The 18,182-nt window shown below is 37.7% G+C and overlaps 1 protein-coding gene across 3 annotated transcripts in view; it reads left to right on the top strand.

Moving 5' to 3' along the window:
- LOC124802977 (anoctamin-1-like) overlaps nt 1–5,985 on the top strand; it is a 265,666-nt gene extending 259,681 nt beyond the window's left edge. For all 3 annotated transcript variants that reach the window (XM_047264075.1, XM_047264076.1, XM_047264077.1), the window contains one exon: nt 23–5,985. In XM_047264075.1, the coding sequence (XP_047120031.1) occupies nt 23–271 (249 nt within the window). In that variant the 3' untranslated portion in view covers nt 272–5,985. The remainder of the gene's footprint in view (nt 1–22) is intronic.
- Nucleotides 5,986–18,182: the final 12,197 nt, after the last annotated feature.

The following is an 18,182-nucleotide window of genomic DNA, read 5'->3' as shown; positions in this document are numbered from 1 at the left end:
TCACTGAAAATTTCACTTTCAGAATGTTGTGGGAGTTGTGATGGCTGCAGTGGAGTGGTGTATACCTGACATGTCTCGGAAACTGCGGGATGAAATAAGACGTGAAGCATATTTGACAAATGAAATCATCATTAAACAGGAGGCAATGAGAGCTCGTGCTCGCTTGAGTCAAGTCAGTTCAGGGGAATTCTTGGAAGCTGAGAGAAAAGGAGGATCTGGTGAAAATGGTATTAGACATCGTGAAGGTCAATGGAACAATCTTGTTGTTTGAGTTGCAAGTTATTTATTATTTTTATTAATAAGGTAAAGTGCATAAAAATACTGTTGTAACTTTACAGGCTTTAAGCAGTTAATTTATTAAAAAGATAAGTGGCTTATGTCAAGAGAAGCCAGCACTGTGAATTTCTTTATAAGTTCCTTTTTGTATGTTTTACTCTGAGGAAGTATAATCACATTCAATTTCATATTTACTTCAGATTACTAATAGTTTTATGTAAATGTATAAAACTGCTTCTAATGTTATAGAATGTAAAGGTTTTCAACAAAGATCTATATTCTCATGGCTATTTTGTATAAAGTTGTATTCTAAAGAACAGAGGCAGTAAACTTTTTGTGGTCACATATCTATTATTGCCAATATATTTATATTTATTAACATATTTCAGAATTTCATATCTTCATTGCAAGAAGAGGAACAGATCTGAAATATATTTTGCTACTGAAATAGTGAAAGTTTATGAAAAACATGTAGCAGCTAGGTTTTTACATGAAAAAGCAATTTGGTATTGCTTTTCAAGTTGTCAGTTGGTCAGTAAAGAGTCCTTTTTATTTTATGTTTATGATGGAATTGAATTCTGTCATTTTTCATACGTAGTTGAGGCATTGTGAAGTTAAAGCTTTCCATAGTGTATATTGTAAATGTGTGTTGTGGTACTGAATGTTGGTACTTAAATTTTTATTGTTGAGTAATGGATGAACAATTTTATGATGTGTTGTTTGTAATGTGATTTTTATATTCTACTCAGTAAATGATAATGAAGGGATAGTCTAGCTTTTATATTTGTATATTTAAATGTTACAGATGTTTTTAGACATTTTGTAATTTTTTTGCTAATCCTTTAATTATTGATATAAATACATCACAATTTATATTATTTATAACAAAAAAATAATGTAGTGTAAAAGTTTCAGTTCAATGAAAGTGATTCCAAAGTTGCATTTATAATGTGATTTATGAAAAGAAGCAGATCCTACTGCCAAAATACTTTGTTGTTTTATGTGATGTATGCTTCGTGCCTGCACTTTAAGCTTTCTCTGGTACCTGAAATTAATGTTAGTTTGATATGCATTTAATTAAAGGAAAACAGTCTTGTCATAGGCATCATACTGCATATATATTTCAGTGAAAATGTTATTGTACAGAAAGTTATACATAAAGACACTTTTATATACTTTTATTGAAAATTATGTTCCACTTATTAAAATACAATAATACAATATTTTCTGTAACTGGTAATCTTTTTGCCAGTATGACAACTAATCAGAAATTTACCAAAAGTGTTTGTAGACTGGTTGTTCTGCATGTCACATATATTTATGTTCTTCCAGGGAATGTGTAGGGTTGTGAATAATGAATCAATATATGTTATAAACTCCACAGGAAGGTATTAAGATGTGCTAAGCACTGTGAAATGAGTACCCATTTGTATTATTAGGGAGCAGAAATTTGTATGAACTACTAATAGATGCAGTTTTGAGATAATTGAAGAAAAAAATGTTAAGTGAAGTAGCTGCAAAGCTGCACTGGATGCCAAACAATATAAAAGAGAAATTTTTTCCAGTCGCATTGGGGTTAATTTTTATCTCCAGCAATAATTGTCTGCATTTCAGTAATTTCTTATAAAAATCTAACAGGTACTGCTAACTCTATCTTTACCTTTAATAAGTGGAACCTGACTTCCACCCTGTCAGTTAAGAGAGTTTCAAATTTTAAGAGTGCTGGTCATTATTATTGTTATCTACTGTCACAGCTACGTAGCACGTACTGTCCTTGTGTCCCTCTGCCTGAGATTAAGGTTTTTGTTTCCTATGTGAACACTTACTGTGCCATTAATAGCTTCATAAGCCTCATTTCAGACTTTACACCCATGTAATTCTGACCGAACAACTCATTATTTGTTACATGAATTCAGCAATGAGCTCTTTTTGCCATGTTCCTGTACATTATAAAAAAGGAGGGACAAAATATCTAGTTACAGAACCAGTGACAGCTCATCTGTTTAGCCATTTACACCACAACTACTTACAACAATTCATTTCTGGAGATCTGCTAAAGCCTGTGTACCATGATACATAGTAGTACCCACTTCTTAATGGCATGTGAAGTCACCTTAGGAGAGGTTTGAATAATTTTCTTTTTTACTATACTGGCATTTAAAAAATGTTACATTCTAGCTATTCTAGAATTATGATTACTTAGTTAGTTCCTTGTTTTTCTTCTTTTTAATTACTGTGCCTCCATCTTGCCAAATGTATTAACCTCTATTTCATCTGTTCCTTTTAGTTGCAAATGTCAAAACGTTTTCATGACTAAGAAATGCTAGTTTAAACTGTTAAGACATTTGAATAAAGATCAGTAAAAAGGTTGTAAATTCAATCAAAACTTAGATTTTTGTAATAAAAATATTTACCTAACCATTTGGAGTCAAATGCTTCAGTTGTATGTTATTCTGGTCTACATGAAAATATAGCCAGTGTTTCCCAGGTGACCATACACAGCAAATGTTATACAAATCCTAAAGTTGAGGTGTATTTTCTGGCCAGTAATTATCTTCAGGAGCAGAAATTTAATTAATGCTTACAGACACACATGTACACTACACAGCCTTTTAGAACCAATAGTTTCTTCGTTGGGTCGTAGAGAAGGAAATGTTCAGGATAACTAAGAGAGAGGGCAGGTTACTCAGACCCCAGAATGAGAGGACTGCTGTTGTCAGGATGGGGGAAAAATATAAAGGTCTTAAATTGAATAGGATGTCCATCACAGTCTATGAAATACAGCAATGTGTGTATTATAAGCAAAATTCAATTGAATACAAAGATAGCTGATCCAAAAAGAGTTTGAATTAAATTATATCATTTGGTAATGACTTTGCTGAAGACATAATCACACTCGGAGCTAGACCCTATCATCTAGTGTTTTCAATAGAAGAAAAAAGTCAATGAAATTTGCTGAAACCAACGAGAAGAAAAAAATCATTAAAATGTTATGTCGGAAGAGACATACAAAAAAGTAATGAAAGAGAGAAGCTACAAGGTTTGAACACTTCTTTTAAAAATAAGTGTTTCCCTCTTTTTTGTTGTCTGTCTGGTTTGGTGCTGTATGTTGTTATGCTACGCTAATCATCACCTGTCATTGAATGTTAAACAATTGCATGAAAATTTCAAAATTGTTCACAAACAAAATTAAATGAAGTATCAATTGTTGTTCTGAATTATGAAATTATGTTGTTTGTGATTCTTTCCCTAATCAGTAAAATCTTCCACTAATGTGTTCAGTGCAGTGTGTGTAGTTGTGTTTTGTACACTGTATATAGTTAATGTAGTTTGTAATAAGTGTGTTGATTCTCCTTCGATTGACTCTAATAACAGTTCTATTTGAAATGCTGATAGACAGTTGAGAAAACTCCCATCATTAGTTTCATTAATTGACCCAAGTGAGGGTCAGCTCTGATTTACATTTTGATCAATTCAGTCTAAAGAAGATTAATGATTGATGATAAATAACGAATTTCATTGGGATGTGCTTGTGATTTATCTTCTAATATACACACTGCATTCTCTCAAATTTTCCAGAGAAGTCAATAGGCAGGCCATCAAGAAATGCATATCTGTAATGACAAAACTACAATGAAGGAAAACACCATATTTCCATCTACAGTCTTCTGCTGTTTACTTTCAATTCAGAAGTAGGATAAGACTATATTCAGTCATTTCTTTGCTGGTGATCTATATTTTTATAGTATTTCAGTGGCATATATTTTTTGTCAACTAAATATTTAATTGTTGTTTGATGTGCTGAACTCATGATGATTTTAAAAATGTTAGTGAAGTTAATGGGCAGATTAGTATTCATGTAATCCTCTTAGTATAGCACAGTTCCAAATTCTAATGTATGCTTACTATTCATTGATAGCCATACATTAAAGTGTCTTGGCTATGTCAAACTAGCCAATGTACAGATGATTGTGTTTTAAAAGTAATTAAATGGAAATGTTTAATTCTGACTTCATCATCATACTGTTGTTGGCCTCAATTAAAAATCAGGTAAATAGAGGGCAGTTTTTACGTCATGTTGAATTTGATTGTCTGTCTAGTGTTGCAGACAAAGTATAATTCCAGATTATGAGTCGCAAAATACACAAAAAATGTCGGCCTTGAATGACTAGCTAAGATCTAGCAAGTTTTCTCAAATGGTAGATAGGTTGTATGCCACTCACCAAGTGAGAGAGAGGTTGACTTTCCTTATTTTCATTTATTGTATCACCCTGCAAATTTTATCATCATAGTTGCCAGAAGTGCATAAAATATCTAACACTTTATCTAAGTTGTGTTTATGTTGTATGCAATGCTAAGAGACATCCAGATGCTGACAGAAACTGTGCTGAGTATGGAAATTAAAAGTGTAGCATAAATAACAATCAAATTTTATTAAGACATAAAATGCTTTGAGTAGATAATCTCCTCAAAGTCAGTGTAAAATAGAGTGCAACTGTGTAAGAGCCTCTGCCACTCATGTAATCTGAAAATATCAAGTGTTACCAACAATTTGATCACTGGTGCATTCTTGATATGTGAAAAGTTTTTTTTTAGTGCTTTATGATGATGTGTGTTACACCTTTTTACAGCTTTGACAACTGTTTATCTTGTCTTTTTAATGTAATAAGTTTTTTTAGTAACTGAGTCATTAGAAGACTGTATTCATATTCCTGCAACATTCCATTTGATGCTTAACCCTCTCACTGCTATCGGCGTGTATACATGTTCTGTAATGCTGTTACCCAGGTGCAACACTTAGGTTTTTCCTACAGTGCTATGGCAATCTGCATGCATCCTGATTCGCAAACCTCTCACTACTGCGGAAGAGTTTCTTCCATATTTCAGTGATTACAAAAGTTTGAGTATTTGTCATACAACATATTTGCCTCATTGCATGCTATCATCTGCAAAAAAAAACTTCGTTTTGATATCGTGAATCATTTGAGATATGACAATTGTTATGGCCACATGTTCACGAATGGATGCATCAGGCGTAGCAATTCTTTGTGTGTAAAATCAAGTAATTTGAGAATTAAATGAGATATCATTATGCTCTCAGTTTTAAATGAAAGCTTGATATCTTACCTACATGTTACTCACCGCATTGTATGAGGTAAAGGAAAGCATATACAAAGTTTAAACAGTGAGTTTCACCTTTGCAAAATCTTTAAAAGTTTGTGCAGTGTTTAATTTAATTTGAAGTAGTGCAGTAAGTTTGATGGAAACACAAGAAATTCAGTTCTTCTTAAAGTGAAGATATCAGACTGTAAGATGCGCAAAAATCAAATTTTTTCACCCAATAGTTTTTGAAAAATTTGATCATGTGTATTTCATAATGGCTGGAATGCTCTCTCTCAGCACAGGTGCCAGCAGTTGGTGCACAGCACAGCCATGACAAAAGCTTGCTCAACACAGAATGTAGAGAGCACATCATGGCAGTGAAAGGGTCAAAAAGCATTTAAAAACTCAAGGACAGGATGTTTACTTAAAATCACTACAAATTTTGGTTTTGTCCCTTTTATTTTAGCCCTTTATGTATATCAGTGTAATGTACAGAATAACAACTCATTCAAAGATTTTACCAAGATGCTTGATATTTTAATAGTTTAATCCAAATTTATGTAAAATCAAACTTCTTTCTGCATAGCAATAAAGTCTTTCAATGATTCTCTATATTCCTTTCCAACAGCTTCCCTTTCTTTTGCACTTTTGCTACTAAAAAAAATCTGACAACAGAACAAACAATGGAAACTTCAGGTAGGAATATCAACAATGTAGGAAAAGACAGATTGCTGCTTACCTTAAAGAAGACACGTCAAGTTGCACACAGGCACGGTTGAAAGATGCTTACATAACACTTTCGGCCACAGCCTTCATCAGTGGAAGAGAGAGACACACACACCATTCACACTCAGAAGCAAGCATACCTCACGCACACATGTTCGCCAACTCCGGCATCTTGGGCAGGTGTGTCGAACGGTGTGTGTCTTTCTTTCAATGATGAAGGCTGTTGCCAAAAGCTTTATGTAAATGTCTTTTAATTACATCTGTCTACAACTTGATGTGTCTTTTTTATGGTAAGTAACAATCTGTCTTTTCCTAGATTGCTGACAACAGAATCAGTTTGGTGACTTAAAATACTTGATATGAAAATCCATTAGAATTGTGAAATGGGTGTTCATGTGGATCAGAATAAGAAGCTAGATTACTGAGACAATTAAACAATAGACAGCACAGAACAAATAGAGGGATCAGCTCTAACAAATGAAAAGTGAAAGATGTCATTACCTTTAGCAAAAGCAAGAAAGGAAGTAAAAATGTAATTCACAGGAAGATAAAGGAAGGATGTTAGAAAGATGGGGATGATAACACAAGGATACATTGTGAGAAACAAGGGCATGCTGAAAAGTAATGCCGCTTGAGTTTATGTGAAAACTCTTAAAGCTTGTTAAATGAAACAGATGTTATTAACATTTATTTTTATTCTACATGTCTACATATTTATTTCTCAACATAGTCACCTGATGATGAACATATTTCGCTGATAACCTCGCTGTTGAACACGCACACGCACACACACACACACACACACACACACACACACACCTGAACACATTTGTCGCAATGAGACACCAGTTCTGTGATATTGTCACTGTAGAATGTTTGACTTCGTTGAGAAGCCACAACCTCACCTCTTGTTTTACTAATTTGTCATTATCAAAGTGAAGTCCTTGAAGGTGCTCTTTAAGTTTTGGAAACAGATGAAAATCAGATGGAACCACTTCAGGACTGTATGGAGGACGACCAAGGACAGTTGAACCCAAGGTGTCAAATTATTGTGGTTGTTGCAGTGTTCATATGTGGTGCATTGTCATGCTAAAGGAGAGGGTGCTCCATGTGTGGACAATTGCTTTGAACCCGAAACTAGACTGCAGCATGCTATTTCTCACACATCAACATAGTTTTGTTACACATTACCATGTTACACACTACAATTCAAAGTTCTCTAGCAGCAGAGGGCTGCAAGTATGTAGTCATAAGGAATAAAGATGTACAGTGTTAATAACTTTCGTTTTATTTATAAAACTTAGAAAACTTGGAGGCATTACTATTCAGCACACCTCATAGAACAGACTGCAAGTAATTGAGACCATAGCTCTGCTATGATTGTAACACTATTTACAAGTATTGGGAAACTATTTTGGCTTTGGCAGGCTACTTACCATGGATTCGATTGTTGGAAGCCCTGCCAGCAAGTAAAAGGTCCTGCCATGTAAGTATTCTGGCATGCATGAAATAATATTGGAATTAGTAGGCTGAGAGCCCTAACGCAATGTAATCGTGCCAAGAAACAAGGCCTGGTACTTCTGCACCCTCACCTTGCCACAGGATGATGATTGGCTAAATAGGGCCATAACAATAAGCCAGACCTTAGAAACCAAAATGCTGCTATTATTATTTTATTTCGGTGACACATTTGGGAACTTCAGTATTTAAAAATAAGGCACTGGAAGAAAATTTAAAAAATGTCAATATTAATAAACAAGATTTTCCAAATTATGTTGTTGTTGTTGTGGTCTTCAGTCCTGAGACTGGTTTGATGCAGCTCTCCATGCTACTCTATCCTGTGCAAGCTTTTTCATCTCCCAGTACCTACTGCAACCTACATCCTTCTGAATCTGCTTAGTGTATTCATCTCTTGGTCTCCCTCTACGATTTTTACCCTCCACGCTGCCCTCCAATACTAAATTGGTGATCCCTTGATGCCTCAGAACATGTCCTACCAACCGATCCCTTCTTCTGGTCAAGTTGTGCCACAAACTTCTCTTCTCCCCAATCCTATTCAATACTTCCTCATTAGTTATGTGATCTACCCATCTAATCTTCAGCATTCTTCTGTAGCACCACATTTCGAAAGCTTCTATTTTCTTCTTGTCCAAACTATTTATCGTCCATGTTTCACTTCCATACATGGCTACACTCCATACGAATACTTTCAGAAATGACTTCCTGACACTTAAATCAATACTGGATGTTAACAAATTCCTCTTCTTCAGAAATGCTTTCCTTGCCATTGCCAGCCTACATTTTATATCCTCTCTACTTCGACCATCATCAGTTATTTTGCTCCCCAAATAGCAAAACTCCTTTACTACTTTAAGTGCCTCATTTCCTAATCTAATTCCCTCAGCATCACCCGACTTAATTAGACTACATTCCATTATCCTTGTTTTGCTTTTGTTGATGTTCATCTTATATCCTCCTTTCAAGACACTGTCCATTCCATTCAACTGCTCTTCCAAGTCCTTTGCTGTCTCTGACAGAATTACAATGTCATCGGCGAACCTCAAAGTTTTTATTTCTTCTCCATGAATTTTAATACCTACTCCGAATTTTTCTTTTGTTTCCTTTACTGCTTGCTCAATATACACATTGAACAACATCGGGGAGAGGCTACAACCCTGTCTCACTCCTTTCCCAACCACTGCTTCCCTTTCATGTCCCTCGACACTTATAACTGCCATCTGGTTTCTGTACAAATTGTAAATAGCCTTTCGCTCCCTGTATTTTACCCCTGCCACCTTTAGAATTTGAAAGAGAGTATTCCAGTCAACATTGTCAAAAGCTTTCTCTAAGTCTACAAATGCTAGAAACGTAGGTTTGCCTTTCCTTAATCTTTCTTCTAAGATAAGTCGTAAGGTCAGTATTGCCTCACGTGTTCCAGTGTTTCTACGGAATCCAAACTGATCTTCCCCGAGGTTGGCTTCTACTAGTTTTTCCATTCGTCTGTAAAGAATTCGTGTTAGTATTTTGCAGCTGTGACTTATTAAGCTGATAGTTCGGTAATTTTCACATCTGTCAACACCTGCTTTCTTTGGGATTGGAATTATTATATTCTTCTTGAAGTCTGAGGGTATTTCGCCTGTTTCATACATCTTGCTCACCAGATGGTAGAGTTTTGTCAGGACTGGCTATCCCACTGCCGTCAGTAGTTCCAATGGAATATTGTCTACTCCGGGGGCGTTGTTTCGACTCAGGTCTTTCAGTGCTCTGTCAAACTCTTCACGCAGTATCATATCTCCCATTTCATCTTCATCTACATCCTCTTCCATTTCCATAATATTGTCCTCAAGTACATCGCCCTTGTATAGACCCTCGATATACTCCTTCCACCTTTCTGCTCTCCCTTCTTTGCTTAGAACTGGGTTTCCATCTGAGCTCTTGATATTCATACAAGTCGTTCTCTTATCTCCAAAGGTCTCTTTAATTTTCCTGTAGGCGGTATCTATCTTACCCCTAGTGAGATAGGCCTCTACATCCTTACATTTGTCCTCTAGCCATCCCTGCTTAGCCATTTTGCACTTCCTGTCGATCTCATTTTTGAGACGTTTGTATTCCTTTTTGCCTGCTTCACTTACTGCATTTTTATATTTTCTCCTTTCATCAATTAAATTCAATATTTCTTCTGTTACCCAAGGATTTCTACTAGCCCTCGTCTTTTTACCTACTTGTTCCTCTGCTGCCTTCACTACTTCATCCCTCAAAGCTACCCATTCTTCTTCTACTGTATTTATTTCCCCCATTCCTGTCAATTGCTCCCTTATGCTCTCCCTGAATCTCTGTACAACCTCTGGTTCTTTTAGTTTATCCAGGTCCCATCTCCTTAAATTCCCACCTTTTTGCAGTTTCTTCAGTTTTAATCTACAGGTCATAACCAATAGATTGTGGTCAGAGTCCACATCTGCCCCTGGAAATGTCTTACAATTTAAAACCTGGTTCCTAAATCTCTGTCTTACCATTATATAATCTATCTGATACCTTTTAGTATCTCCAGGGTTCTTCCATGTATATAACCTTCTTTCATGATTCTTAAACCAAGTGTTAGTTATGATTATGTTGTGCTCTGTGCAAAATTCTACCAGGCGGCTTCCTCTTTCATTTCTGTCCCCCAATCCATATTCACCTACTATGTTTCCTTCTCTCCCTTTTCCTACACTCGAATTCCAGTCACCCATGACTATTAAATTTTCGTCTCCCTTCACAATCTGAATAATTTCTTTTATTTCATCATACATTTCTTCAATTTCTTCGTCATCTGCAGAGCTAGTTGGCATATAAACTTGTACTACTGTAGTAGGTGTGGGCTTCGTATCTATCTTGGCCACAATAATGCGTTCACTATGCTGTTTGTAGTAGCTTACCCGCATTCCTATTTTCCTATTCATTATTAAACCTACTCCTGCATTACCCCTATTTGATTTTGTGTTTATAACCCTGTAGTCACCTGACCAGAAGTCTTGTTCCTCCTGCCACCGAACTTCACTAATTCCCACTATATCTAACTTCAACCTATCCATTTCCCTTTTTAAATTTTCTAACCTACCTGTCCGATTAAGGGATCTGACATTCCACGCTCCGATCCGTAGAATGCCAGTTTTCTTTCTCCTGATAACGACATCCTCTTGAGTAGTCCCCGCCCGGAGATCCGAATGGGGGACTATTTTACCTCCGGAATATTTTACCCAAGAGGACGCCATCATCATGTAATCATACAGTAAAGCTGCATGCCCTCGGGAAAAATTACGGCTGTAGTTTCCCCTTGCTTTCAGCCGTTCGCAGTACCAGCACAGCAAGGCCGTTTTGGTTATTGTTACAAGGCCACATCAGTCAATCATCCAGACTGTTGCCCTTGCAACTACTGAAAAGGCTGCTGCCCCTCTTCAGGAACCACACGTTTGTCTGGCCTCTCAACAGATACCCCTCCGTTGTGGTTGCACCTACGGTACGGCTATCTGTATCGCTGAGGCACGCAAGCCTCCCCACCAACGGCAAGGTCCATGGTTCATGGGGGGGGTTCCAAATTATATTAACAACTATTTCATAAATGCAACAACTTCATTAAGCTTAAAATTTACAATCGAAGAAAAACCTGAATATCCAAAAAAAAAACAGCTTGTAGGATGAGGGTAGAGCCAACAAATGAGGCTGAAGTGTTGAAAGTGATACAAATCTTGGAACCCAAAATGTCGGCTGGCATAGATGAGGTGCCTATCATAACAAGGACAGCACCACAAATCGCAAAGCCCTTTGCACGCATAGCCAATTTATCATTCAGTGAAGGAGCTTTTCCAGAAAGGCTGAAAATTTCAAAAGTGAAGCCATTATTTAAAAACGGCAACAAGTATAAGGTAAAAAACTAGCGCCCAATATCTCTCCTCCCAGCATTTTCAAAATTATTAGAAAAACTGATGAAGCACCGAATCAACAAATATCTAAATGAGCATAATTTACTAAACAGAAATCAGCATGGCTTCCAAGCACGTAAAAATACTGAAACAGCAGTAATCTGCTACACTGAACAAACAACCAAAAATCTAGAAAGATTACAGTGTAGTAGGAGTAAATTTAGACCTCTCCAAACCTTTTGACTCTATGAACCAGGACATTCGTTTAGAACAATTGGAAGTGTTGGATACACATGGGATAGGAAAAAAATGGTTTGAATCATACCTAAAAAAACAGAACACAGGTTGTAGGACTGACATCAACTTACTCCAACAACAAAATAAATTCAGTACAAAAAAAAAAAAAAAAAAAAATTTGTACAAATAGGAGTACCACAAGGCAGCATCCTAGGGCCCATATTGTTTCTTGTCTATATAAATGATTTTCACACCTCAGATGATGCAGCCAAAGCAATAATATTTGCAGATGATACTAGTGTGATAATAAGTGCACCAAAGCAATTGCTACCCACAACTGCTGATAAAGTACATCCACTCTTGGTTCAATGCAAACAGGTTGGCATTGAATGTAAATAAAGCAAATTATATGCAGTTTGGGAAAAGATGTCAAAATGTAAATCTTGATCTGGTGTGGGGTGACAAAGCCTTATACAGAGTGACATCCACAAAATTGCTGGGGATTCATGTGGATGAAAACTTAAATTTTAATGACCACATAATAAAACTTGCACAGAAACTTAATTCAGCCTGTTTTGCCCTCAGAATTATTGGAAATGTTTGTACCTCAGAGGGTGCCAGAATGGCATATTTTGGCTATTTTCAATCTCTTGCCACATACGGAATGTTATTTTGGGGTTCCACAACAGGGTGCCTAAAACAAATTTTTTTGTTGCAGAAGAGGGCCATCCGAATAATAAGCCACAGTCATCCACAAACACACAGCAAACCCATATTCAAAAAGCTTAGAATACTTACTATACCATCATTATACATATACAAATGTGTAGTGTATGCCAGGACCCACATTGCAGATTTTCAGACAAATGCCGACTTTCATAACTACAATACCCGTAATAGCGCAGCATTCCATACTCAGTGAACAAAAAGAACGAATACACAAAGGCATGTGAGCCATATCGGTGCAAAACTGTACAACACACTGCCAGTCAACATCAGGCAGTTACAAGATGATAACAAATTTAAAACAGAATTTAAAAAATTTCTAGTAGAACAATGTTTTTATTCTGTAAATGACTATGTAGGTCAATAAATTTTTTCTGATGATATTTATAAAGGCAAAATGGAAAATACTCTATCTGTACCTAATCATTCATTACCTAATCATTCATTACATTTACATACTTAAAGGACGGCTGTTTGTGTGATGTAAATTATATTTAAGCAGTGTTGTGTATATAAGGACTTGCCGTTTAGGGAGGACAAAACTAAAGCCTTATGAAAAACAGACTATGCATTTAAAATAACAAGCAGGGGTGTATATAGGCTATATTAATTTCATTGTATTATTATTAACTGCATTGTATTATTTTGTTTTTTACTTTTTTACGTATATTTTGTTTGTGTCCCATTTCTTTGAAATGGCTTACATGTACCCTTGACAACATCCATACAATATTTATTGTCAATGGATGGATAAATAAAACAAATAATTAAGTAAACTAATAACCAGTTACTCATTATAGGGTCAGAAGCACAGCAAAAAAAAATCAAAGGTCAAATAGAATTTGAATCAGGACAACTGTTTTATTGCAGGGAAAGAGAGCAAGTAAGAACTCCTGGTGTATACACAGTGAGGCAGAAAGGACAGACATTTTTAGAGTAGATAGTATTCTGGCTTGGATAGTAGCAGTAGTGGGACTCATGTGATCATTGGTTTGGTAGCTCCTGCCATTTTGTTTACTCAAGGTCATGGACCATGGACTGTGCAACATTGTGTGTTTGCTTACAGTAGTTCTTTGCATAATAATGAGCCTATCATTGTAGTTCAGCATGAGTTTCATCTCCATCTCAATCCTGCAAGACATGATGGTGTTCCCACTCGTAACACCATTTTACATTGGCCTGAAGCATTTTGTTTAGGGGCTCCTCACTCAGTAGCACTGCAGAAAATGTTGAGAGTTTGGCAAGCCATACTCCGTAATCTTTTTAGATCTGTTATGAGACATTCTTCTGAACTGCACCTCAGTAATCATTCAGTAAGGTGTATTTTGTATATTGATCTAGTATTTCCTCCCTACAAAATGGACATGGTGCAAAAATTGAACCCCAGAGGTTATGCACGGTGACTAAATTTTGCTCAAGAAATGGAGGACATAATTTAGCAAAATGACAACATTATTTTGCTTATTAGTGATGAAGCTCATTTTCATTTGAACAACATGATAGATCAGCAGAACTGTCATTATTGTGCCAGTGAAAATCCAAAACTAATGCATGAGAGACCATTACATAGCCCCAAGATGACTTTTTGTAGTGCTGTAACCAGTACAGATGTTATTGGTCCATACTTTCTCCAAGATGGTAACAGGAACACTGTAATGATGACCGCAGAACGTTATAGACAGATGACCACTGAATTCTTTCTATCTGAACTAAGAAGAAAACATATTCCTATCTGGCGAGTTTGGTTTCTGCAGGACAGGGCCACAGCTCACACAGCAAGAATGTCTATGAAAGCTATTCGGGCTGTTTTTTGGAGTGGTGTGATTTTCCTGGTTTGGTGACATTAGTTGGCCTTCTCGTTCCCCAGACCTGTCCATATCCAACTACTTTTTGTGGGTTTATCTCAAGTCACGTGTCTACGAGCATAAATCATGTACACTTGAAGAACTGAAGGAAGCAATTCATGTGGAAGTCATTCAAAAAGATATATATATACTATGGTCTTTGGCTCAACGGACGGTATTATTTTCATCTCAGTATTGAGAAAACAAGATGGCTGGAGCTTGCTTGACATTTGAGCAATGAAAATCTATTGTGAAATGGTTTTTCATGTTTGATAATGCCGTTGAAGTGCAATGTCAGTGGAGGCGGGAGTTTGAAACAGAACCACCAACCCTCCTAACAATTAAACGCATCATTGACAAGTTTGAACTGCATAGAATGATTTGTGATATACTCAAAGGAAGACAGCGTACAGCTACAAGTCCTGCTTCGTTGGGTCTCGTGTTGGAAATGTTTGTTAATTCTCCACAGAAGTCTGCTACACAACGTGCACGTGAAGTAGGGGTTAGCAGTACAAGTGTACGAAGAATTCTGAAAGCTGAAAAGTGGAAAGTTGACACTCCACAATTACTGCACACAATTAAAGATGATAATCCTGATCACCGAATGCAATTTTGCGAATGGTATCAGCAAATAGTAACTGATGACGAACAATTTGTGACGAAGGTAGTGTGGAATGACGAGGCACAATTTAAACTTAATGGAACTGTGAATCAGCATTACAGTGTATAATGGGCACTGGAAAATCCCCATGTTTATGTGGATAAAGTGGTCAATCTACCAGGGGTTTATGTGTTGTATGGACTATCTAGGGGCTTAGTATGACCTTTTTTCTTTGATGCTACTGTCACTGGAGAAGTGTACCTGTAAATGTTATGCACGTCAATTTTGCCAGGTATACACGTGCTTTATGGAGCTGATGAAGAGGTCTTCTACCAACAGGATAGGGTGCAGCCACACTACCATCTAGCCATATGAGCTTTCCTGGATGACAAGGCCACCTATGGATTTTTACTTGTGGATAACTGTGAAAGATAACGTCTATTGATGTAAGCCAGATGCACACTGGAGGAACTACGCCAGGAGATTACAGCTACATGTGCAGCGATCTCCACTGTAACATTGACTGACATAGTTGCAGCGACCGCTCGTCATTCTGTTATGTGTGTAGCTACCAACGGTGACCATTTTGAACATGTTCCTCAAAGTGAGAGAGGAGAGAGAGAGAGAGAGAGAGACTGTGTGTGTGTGTTTTACTTGTTTCAAAAATAAATGGATAGGTAAAAAAAAATCTACTCACTGAATGGCAGCAGGGGACACCCCCCCCCCCCCCCCCCCCCCAACACACACACACACACACACAAAGAATCAACGTCTGGCAGAAGAGTTGAAGGGGAAGGAAGAGGGGTGAAGGAAAAGTACTGGAGAGGTTTAGAAAAAGGGGTACAGCAGAACCCCAGGTCAGGGGAGACTTACCAGACAGGATGAGAAGGAAGGACTGATTGTTGGGGACTGCACCAGATGAGATTTAAAAACCTGAGAGCTTAAAAGTGGAAGACAGGGTAATATGCAAGATTGAGATTACTACTAAAACATCATGCACAAGTTAATAAGAGTGAAAAGCTAAGTGCCTTGTGTGTAACGGTAGTGGGAGGGGGGACGACAAAAAATAGAAAAGTCAGAAAATGAAAGATGTAGAAAACTAAAATGGAGTGGAGAAAGGAGTAGTTACTATGAATAAAGGCTGAGATGGAAGGAATTAACATAAATTAAGGCCAGGTGGGTGGCGAGAACTGAGGACATGTTGCAGTGATAGTTCCCCACCTGTGGAGTTCTGATAAACTGATGTCTGGGGGAAGAATCCAGATGGTGCTCATAGTGGAACAGCCACTGAGGTGGTGGTGGTTGTTGGGACGTTTAAGGGGGACTAAACAGCGAAGGTCATCAGTCCCCCAAGCCACTGAGGTCATGACTGTTATGTTGCACAGCATGCTCTGCAACAGGATATTGTGTGTCACCAGTATACGTCCTCTGCCTATGCCCATTCATCCTGACTGATGACTGGATGGTACTCATTCCAACGTAAAAGGCCAAACAGTGTTAACATAAAAGCTGGTATATGGCTCTCCCTTTGATAGTATATGTTTTTTGCCAGTTGCATGGCTGGAATAAGTGATGGTAGGAGGACGCATAGGGCAAGTCTTGCAGCAGGGATAGTAGCCATAGGGTTGGGAGATGGGTGCAGGAGCAGCGTAGGGTCTGACAAGGATATTGGGAGGGTGATAAAAAGCTATTCTAGGTGTGATGGGCAAAATCTCAGACAGAATGGATCTCATTTTAGGGCATGATTTTAGGAAGTCATGGCCTTGTCTAAATAGCTGATTGATACATTCAAGACCAGGATAATATTGGGGTACAAGTGGTGTGCTCCAAAGTAGTTGTTTGGAGGGATCATCGGTACCTGGATTGGATGCGACGGCCCGTGAAATCTGCTTTTGAACTAGGCTGTTTGGATGGCATGGTGTATTGCTGTAAAGATTCTGTATCCGAACAAATACGTTTGCCTCTAATGCCGAGGCTGTGTGGGAGGGAACATTTGACATGGAAAGAATGGCAACTGTCAAAAGGTAAGTACTGTTTTTTGTTAGTAGGTTTAATGTGGATGGAAGTCTGTAGCTGGTCTTTGGTGAGGCTGAGATCAGTATCAAGGAATGTGACATGGGATTCGAAATACGAACACGTGAAATTTAATTGGGAGAAAGTACTTAGAGATTCCAGGAATTTTAACAGGTCAGCCTCACCATGAGTCCATATGGCAAAGATGTCATAAATGTATATAAACTAGGGGCTGAAGACTTATGGATCCCAGGAAAGCCCCCTCCAAGTGACCCCTGAAAAGGTTGGCATAGTAAAGAGCCATCTTGGTTCCCATGATCTGTTTGTATGTCTGCTTCTCAAATGTGAAGTTGTTCTTGGTTAGTATAAAGTTGATTAAGGTGAGCAAGAAGGATGTCGTAGGCTTGGAATCAGGTAGGCATTGACTGAGGAAGCGTTCAGCAGCAGATCGACCATGTACATGGGGGATGCTGGTGTAGAGCAAGATGGCATCAATGGTGAGAAGTAAGGTGTGTGGTGGGAGTGGGAAGGGCACAGATTTCAAACAATCTAGGAAATGGTTGGTATCTTTAGTACAGGAGGTAAGTCGTTGTATTGTGAGTTGCAGGTGTTGATCGACTAAGGCAGATAAGCATTCAGTTGGTGCTTTGATTTCCTCAGACTGACTGACTACCTCATCCACTATGCTGTCAGTAAAACTGTGCCAACTGCTGAAGCTCCAGAAATTGCAAGATTCCTTGTAGGAAATATCATTTTGAAGCTCAAAGTATCCAGTGTGATGATCTCTAATTATGGAAAAGTAATCTTGTTAACTACTATCAGAGGTAATTTCAGGTTACAGCCTCATCCACAGGATGACAGCTACCTACAACACATAGGCGAATAGATTCACAGAATTCTTTAGTAAGACATTGACAGGTATGCTGTCAGTGTACACTGATGTCAAACAGAGAGACTGGGATACAGTATTGCCTGTTATGACATTCCCATACAACACAGTGAAGTAAACATTACAAACTTCACACTATTCTGTATGATGGATGGTCATGAGGCCAAAACAATAATGAATACAGTGTTCCCATTTCACTTGGACAATGCTCAGAATGACGATGTGAAACACATCATCATCTGGACGCTAAACAGCTGGACCACATACGTGCCCTGGACACCCAGGAGAAAGACTAAGAGTGCTTTTATGCCAGGCAATAGCCCGTGAGATGTAGCCCAGGAGGTGTGGTATTGATTTTTACGCCTGTG

This window comes from Schistocerca piceifrons, chromosome 6 (assembly GCF_021461385.2).
Source record: "Schistocerca piceifrons isolate TAMUIC-IGC-003096 chromosome 6, iqSchPice1.1, whole genome shotgun sequence".
NCBI classification, from domain to species: Eukaryota; Metazoa; Arthropoda; class Insecta; order Orthoptera; family Acrididae; genus Schistocerca; species Schistocerca piceifrons.
Note: the sequence above shows the minus strand (reverse complement) of the source record. Positions and strands in the feature narration are given on the sequence as shown.